Source organism: Misgurnus anguillicaudatus, chromosome 9 (assembly GCF_027580225.2).
Source record: "Misgurnus anguillicaudatus chromosome 9, ASM2758022v2, whole genome shotgun sequence".
Lineage (NCBI taxonomy): Eukaryota > Metazoa > Chordata > Actinopteri > Cypriniformes > Cobitidae > Misgurnus > Misgurnus anguillicaudatus.
This window is the reverse complement of record NC_073345.2, coordinates 3,596,621-3,604,414: the sequence shown is the minus strand read 5'-3', so window position 1 is coordinate 3,604,414 and position 7,794 is coordinate 3,596,621. Positions and strand designations below refer to the sequence as shown.

Sequence of the window (7,794 nt, the reverse complement as noted above, 5' to 3'; positions counted from 1 at the left end):
CAATTGAATTAGTTCAAACCTTTACTGATGCCTCAGGCCTCCACTTAAATATCACAAAGTGTGAAATTCTTTCAGTGCATGATTCATCTGAACAATCTTTATTCAACATTACAATAAAGGAATTTATTAAAATTTAGGAATTTTTACATAAAAAAGTAATATTTTTAAATAAAACAGGATCAAGAAAACAAAGGTGGTTTTTAATAATTGGTTAAGGAAATATCTATCTTTTCCAGGTATGTGTTGTTAACAAAGGCAGAAGGTTTATCCAGATTTATCTTTCCTGGTCTTTCTTTCTTTCTTTGTTCAGGATTCATGAAATTAATAGATTGCGTTTGAATTTTGTTCGAAAAATAAACACCACCATCTTAAAAATGTATAAGCAGGTAAGAAGCATAAAGGTTTTGAAATGCTGGATTATGTGGATATAAATAATACCTTTAATATTAGTTGGGTCAAAACGTGTATTGTTGCCCCTGATTCAATATGGTTCTTTTCATTAAAGAAAACAAGTTATTCCAAGAGAAAAAGTTTGCTGGAATTCCATTCAGGGATGATAATTGGAGTAAAGTTCATTAAAAGCGTAATTTCTCTTAAGAAAACCATGTGCAAATGAGGTGATTTTGACAATCTACATGCATGAAAAAAAATTGCCATATAAGATGAAGAAATTGACTCAATTGTAAATATTTTTATCGTCATTCTCAAAATAACAAATAATTTATATATACATTTTGATTGATAAAGGGTACAGGCATTTGTTTTTCTATCTTTTCAACTAAAATTAATACAGTCATAACATTGAATGTGAAATAAATTATTTGTTATTTTGAGAATGATTATAAAAATATTTACAATTTAGTCAATTTCTTCATCTTATATGGCAAAAATTTTATTCATACATGTAGATGTCAAAATCACATCTACACATGGTTATATAGAATAGTTATTGTGAAACAGAACATTCTTGATGACGTATGCAGCCTACAAATGCGACACCCGCTGGCTGCAGCCTTTGAATTGAGAAATGGCCAACTAATAAAAAAATGGCGTAACACACGTAATTTTGAACGCAACATAACTAGCGCACTACGCCACGCATACTGGGCGAAGCCCAATCGGAAGTGATCATCACTATGCCCTATTCCCTTCGAAGATCAGAACTCTTAATGTGTACACTTTAGGGTGAGTTGCGCAATTGTGTTTCATACTGTGACAGATCAAAATACACTTGGCAAACAGAGTAATGAAAAACAAAGTTATTTTATCTTAATCCGGAGCGACTGTTTATGTGGCGACCCCTTCTCGAAGTGCCCTTCAGAGGGGAAAATATCCCGTTTTGAACACATCCAGTAGTTTGACTCTCAGCGCGCATGCGCACAGATGAGGAGAACATCACAGAAGATGGCGGCTGTGCATAGAGTAGACGTGAGACGATCAGCTATGGGAGTTTTTATAGTGTTAATGTCTCTGCAGATTCTATCTGTTCGATGTCTTCCAGTGACAACATCGGGTAAGTGACAGATTTACTCCTTGAATTCGATTCATTTACATTTACTCTAATGACAACGATACCTTTGTGACATCATCAAGCATACGTTAGCTTGTGTGAAAAGTAAACCTGGTTAAATCGAAAGCGTTTTATCCATCTGCATTATCACATATTTGCCATGAAATCATTACATCTGTTTACAAGTAAAAGCACAGATAGGTAATAATGATCTAAATTATGAAGAAACCGGAAGGCTGGTTTTGACGTAGTAGTCTGTTTTTTGTAAATAAAACTGTCGTTTGTTTGTAAATAAGCCATAATCCGTGTTATTTATTTCCCCAACAGTGTAAAGACATGTACACTACACACTGTAGCTGAACACATTAATACACACAGTAACTGCGTCACATGAGTCCACCTGAAGTCGCATTTGTCAGCCGCATACGTCATCAAGTTCCAATTTAGAATAAACATAAAGTACATAACTTATTCCTTAAAGGATTAGTCCATTTTCTTAAAAGAAAAATCCAGATAATTTACTCACCACCATGTCATCCAAAATGTTGATGTCTTTCTTTGTTCAGTCGAGAAGAAATTATGTTTTTTGAAGAAAACATTGCAGAATTGTTATAATTTTAATGGACTTTAATAGAACCCAACATTTAATACTTAACTCGACACTTAACAGTTTTTTTCAACGGAGTTTCAAAGGACTATAAACAATCCCAAACGAGGCATAAGGGTCTTATCTAGCGAAACGATTGTCATTTTTGACAATAAAAATAACAAATATACACTTTTTAAAGCACAACTTCTCGTCGTGTAGATCCGGTCGTGATGCGCCAGTTGACCCCACTACGTCACCGCAATTACTCATGACGTCAAGAGGTCACAGAGGACGAACGCGAAACTCCGCCCCAGTGTTTACAAGCATCTTGAAAGAGGACCGTTCCTACATGTATGTCAACTGATACTAATTAATGTCTTTGTGTCAGTTTATTGTTTAAAATGGTCCGCAAATGTGCGTTTTATATATGTAACACGTGACCTCCCTACGCCACTACGCATTTACGTTAGGTCGCCCTGGACCGGACCTTGACGAAAAGTTGTGATTTAAAAGTATATATTTGTTATTTTTCTTGTCAAAAATGACAATCGTTTTGCTAGATAAGACCCTTATGCCTCGTTTGGGATTGTTTATAGTCCTTTGAAACTCCGTTGAAAAAAACGGTTAAGTGTTGAGTTAAGTATTAAATGTTGGGTTCTATTAAAGTCCATTAAAATTAGAAAAATTCTGCAATGTTTTCTTCAAAAAACATAATTTCTTCTCGACTGAACAAAGAAAGACATCAACATTTTGGATGACATGGTGGTGAGTAAATTATCTGGATTTTTCTTTTAAGAAAATGGAATATTCCTTTAAGATGTTATTCCTAATTGTTAATGTGTTGATTGTAATGATAACATTTTGTTCAATAAAAAAAATTAAAGTACATAATCCAAGAAACACTGTAGTTTCATTGTTTAAAATGTAACCATTGTTTTTCAGAATTAAGACCTAGAAAATTCAACTCCACAAAAGAGACATGAAAAAAAGTTTTTTTTAAATAGTTACAAAAGCATTGCAGAATGATTTGTTTATATAAATTGGTGTTTCCACACATCTCGTTTGCATAGTAATTTAATGGCACGTTAATGGTTTAAAACAAAAATTAAATAATGGAAGTAATATAAAAACATTGAAATGTTGTGTGTTTATTTCAGCTGAAGTATCTACCAAAAGAAAGATTTGAAATTTAATGTGAGCAAATGAAATAATGATATATTTCACTTTACATACTTGCAATATTTTCTTTATTTTGTCTACAGGTAAGATTATTCAGGGCAGCAGTGAGCATCCAACTGAAAACGAGGAAACACCTAATGTTTCCACCACAATAAATGACAGTAATGTGGATAAACCGGCTGAGGTGTTGAGTACAACAACAGCAGCTCCTATTGTTCACATCAACCTCACCAAAACAATATCACCTGCTGCCGCCACCGCTCTTCTTTTACCCTCCACCACAGTCATCAGTACAACCACTGTGGTGGATGAAGAACAAGCTTCCCAGAAGGCCAACCCTGTGTCTGCAGACAAACAGCCCACCATCACCATCCCTGATGAAACTAAAGAAGAGGATTACATGGACGATATTACCCCAGGACCTAACATTGGAGATGAAGACATTAACGATGATGACGGCGATGACGACCAAGATAACTATATTATCTCGGCCACTCAGGGTAATGAGAGGAATCTTCATAATGGCCCTGACATAGATGTTCACATAGACACAACAGTCTACACACCTCGGGATGAAGATTCACATTTCTTCTTTCACCTGGTCATCATCGCTTTTCTGGTGGCCATCTTGTACATCACCTACCACAACAAGAGAAAGGTACGATTCTCTTCTTATAATTCTCATGTTTGTTTGGACGGGCGCTATGCATAGCAAACACTGTTTACATCTGAATCCTAAGTTTCAGCCCAACAAATACAGTAAACAATTTTATTTTTCAGAAAACCATTTTAATGCCTGAATTCTGCGATTACACCCTCATTTTTCACATGGCGGAAATCATACAAGCCATGTCATGCCAAACTGGTACAGCCTATAACCTAATTTACACTGGAGCCATAATCAGCAGAAGAACTTACAGTAGCTGTTAGCCAAGTAACAGGTGGACAGAGTAATAACATCTTCTACTCAAGTAAAAGTACAGTTAGTTAGCCTACTTTAATTATATTTTACTACGGCGCAGGTTTTGCGTCGGTTTTCATTTATACTTTTGCGTCGTCGTCCGCGTCGACGTGCAAACACACGCGCAGACCGCTGGTAGGCAGTAACCACGCGTGTAACCACAGTAGCAGCACGACCGTCAAATAAGAAGAAGCTTTGCAAGTTAACCCACAAACAAAGAAGAAACAGCAACTTGTTGTGTATGATTAAGAATACCAGCAATGATGGAAGTAAATAAACTGCGACTTTTGTTGCAGTTTGAGTTAAATCACTCCTCAACTTGGATCATCTTTGTTTTCACCGTCGCAAACGGAAATACCTATGACGCAGTTTTTTTCCTGGCGGGAGGGGTTCTGTTGGACCAATCACAGCGCTTGCGGTCTGCGTAACAACTATAAATCGGCTTTATACGTAGGGCTGGGTATCGATAAAGATGTTACCGATCGATTCAATTTCGATTCACAAGCTATTGGTTCGATTTCGGGGGGGGGGGTGATTGATTTTTATTCTCGATTCAACTCGAATTCGATACAAAAATCTATATTTATGAAAAAGAACAATGAACATAAGTTTATAAGTGGGTAATTAATAAAAAGAAATTAAGAGCCACAAACCTGTATATTAAACTCTTTTATTTTAGGTACACTTGGGAATATTAAAACAGAACCCATCTCTAATTTTCAAATGCATACAATTATGTTAAATACAATACAATTTTGATGAAAGATGAAAAATGTTTGCTAAAAAAGTCAGAACAGTCGAGTGGAGAAGACTAGTAATTAGATTAACGTTAATCTTACATTCAATGTTGGCCTTGAGAATCGATTTTGAATCGACCACGTAAAAAAACCCAGATTAATCAAAAAAAAAAAATTTTGCCCAACCCTACTTACACGTTTATCATCTTCTATCTACTTACCTCATGTCTAATGCTGCGTTTACACCAGCCGCGGTAGAGGCGGCAAAAACGCCCTATTTGCGCGTAGTTGGACGCTTGAACATTTGAGTTTACTCGCTTCATTCGTGTGTGAAATTCTAGCCATTCGAGACCTTCACGCGGAAATTTGCGTCATGGGAGGGGCTTCTGCGACTCTGCTGAGACTCCGCTCGCTTCCTGTAATCATGTCACTACTACAGCAAGGTCCTGAATGGTTATCGCGGCGCGGAAATCCGCCGAAGTTCCGATTTTTCAATTGCACCGCGTGTACTGCACCGCAGGATGCCTAATCGCATCCTTGCATTGACCTTACATGTAAATCACCCGTGCTTGCCGCCTTTACTGCGGCTGGTGTAAACGCAGCATAAGACCTTCATTTTCTCTCTCTCTCTCTCTCTCTCTCTCATCATATTTATACACAACGCACATTAATCACGCATTTTTTTGGACTGTCTTCCTGTGCATTTTATCTTTGAGACTAGTTGGCTAGCTGCTAAATGCTGCAATGCACATCACTAGTCTTATTAAAGAAAAAAAGTATTAATTGAAACTTAAAATACCAACAGTGTTTGGTAAACGGTACAGTAACAGTTTTGCTGTGGGAGGCATTTAGCCTTAAGCTGGAAGCATGGTTTGCATTTTCATCATGACTGTGTTTATGTGCACATGAATGAAGATCATTGGCCTATTTCTGTGAAATCAGTTATTATACAGAGCAGTGATCTTACAACATATCTGCTGGATTATTGAGTAAAGTCAATGCTGTAGACTGAAGGTGTGTAAATGATCTTTTGCTTTCTGTATGTACAGATCATGCTATTGGCTCAGAGTCGTCGCTGGAGGGACGGGATCTGCTCGCGAGGAGTCGATTATCACCGACTTGACCAGAACGTTCAGGAAGCCATGCCTTCACTCAAGATGACCAAGGATTACGTCTTTTGACCAATTCAATCGTTTACTGAAGAGATGCTGATTTTGTCTACACATGGTGTCTTATTTAATCGGGGGATGAGAAATTGGGATAATTTACTTTGTGTACTCTGGTCTCTTGTATCAGATTGTTTTTTATTTCTGTTGTTTGTTTTCTTTAAATGCAGATGTTTCAGAATGAATGTTGAAGTTGATGTTTTTCTAAATTTCATTTTAAACCTTTTACACTTAAAGGTGCAGTGTGTACATTTTAGTGGTGAGGTTGCGAATTGCAACCAACTGCTCAGTCTACTGCTTACCCATCGCTTTTGAAACGCATAGAGAAGCTACGATAGTCGCCACCAGAAAAATGTCAACGTCTGAGATTTTCTTCTGTAGAAACATGGCGGCACAAAATGGCGACTTCCATGTAAGGGGAGCCTCAGTGTATGTAGATAAAAACGTCTCATCCTAAGGTTATAAAAACATAAAGGTTCATTATAAAAAGGTCTTTATACACCCCTGATAATATAGTTTTGTATATTATTTTGCATTTCTGTCAAGAGATCCTCCTAAAAATTACACACTGCACCTTTAATTTAATCTTAATGTGAAAACAATCAGATAAATACTGTTGATTTATTTAAAGAAAGGGGAATGAGGGTTTGTTTATGTAAAGATTAACATTATCATGTTGGCCTGAAGAGACGTGAGGATTTTTTTCAGCTACGTAAGCGCTGCACACAAATGTAAAGGCTGTACCTTACAATGTTGCAATTTAAAGTCTGCACTAAAACATAAGTGATATATTGTTTATTTTGAGTCCAGCACAACAATGGTTTATTATTGATTACCTCTGTGATGATGTGAAACTGTGTGTGTTCTGCTCTGCTAATAGAAATTAGGACGTTCAATCTGAGTTTGCTTTGCTATGCAGCTGTTTTTGGGGCAGGCCCTTCTATATTTGTGTTTTGACTTCAGTGAAGTTGTTTTATATTGCACACGCTGGCTAGATGAGCAGCTTCTGTCGTTGCCAAAGTTGTGGAGTTTTTTTTTTTATTCATTCCCTTCAGTCATTGCACATGTGTTTTTATGGCAAACACTGTATAACAGCTGTAGCAAGAACCGCTAAAATCATCAAACTGAGTGCAGAAATAGTCTCTAATAATGTAGATTAGCCTGACGTTTGTAATTTATTTGAGAGGAAGGCAGTTGTTTACTGAATCAGTGGACTGAATTCATTTACGTGAAAGCACATGAGGGGTTGCATCTGTGCATGCATTATGTGTGAAGATAAGTTGCCTCTTCTTCAATCAATAAAGCTTATTCAAACGGGTAATCATTGTGTGTATCTTATTTCCATTATAAACAGGTAGGTTTACATAGAAATGTGAGCATATGATGCTATGTGTATTACAAATTCATAAAGATTTGTTTAAGGATTAGGGTATAAATATTAAACCTGTCAATTCTGAGCATATTTACATTTATACATCTGATTTAAAATGATTGTAGCTACAGGGAACTATGCATATGACAACAATCTTTATCAGTATGCAAGTGTCCGCGGGGTTTTAAAAAGTATTAAAAAGTGATAAATCAAAATTGTCAAATTTAAGGCCATTAAAAGTGTTAAATTTGGCTTAGAGGTATTATTTTTTCCAAATTAG

The 7,794-nt window shown here is 36.3% G+C and overlaps 1 protein-coding gene across 1 annotated transcript; it reads left to right on the top strand.

Annotated features, from left to right (window-relative positions):
• The first annotated feature begins 1,332 nt into the window (after positions 1 to 1,332).
• c9h5orf15 (chromosome 9 C5orf15 homolog) lies at positions 1,333 to 7,463 on the top strand. The gene is made up of 3 exons (XM_055180193.2): positions 1,333 to 1,513; positions 3,362 to 3,936; positions 6,026 to 7,463. The coding sequence occupies exons 1-3, from the start codon at positions 1,384 to 1,386 to the stop codon at positions 6,155 to 6,157; spliced, it is 837 nt and encodes a 278-aa protein (XP_055036168.2). The 5' UTR covers positions 1,333 to 1,383; the 3' UTR covers positions 6,158 to 7,463.
• Positions 7,464 to 7,794: the final 331 nt, after the last annotated feature.

Bases quoted from the DNA above. Each gene is read 5' to 3' on its own strand.
- c9h5orf15 (XM_055180193.2), top strand. From the start codon at position 1,384: ATGAGGAGAACATCACAGAAGATGGCGGCTGTGCATAGAGTAGACGTG. The intron at 1,514-3,361 runs GTAAGTGACAGA...TTTTGTCTACAG, and splicing joins TCTTCCAGTGACAACATCGG to GTAAGATTATTCAGGGCAGC. The intron at 3,937-6,025 runs GTACGATTCTCT...CTGTATGTACAG, and splicing joins CCTACCACAACAAGAGAAAG to ATCATGCTATTGGCTCAGAG.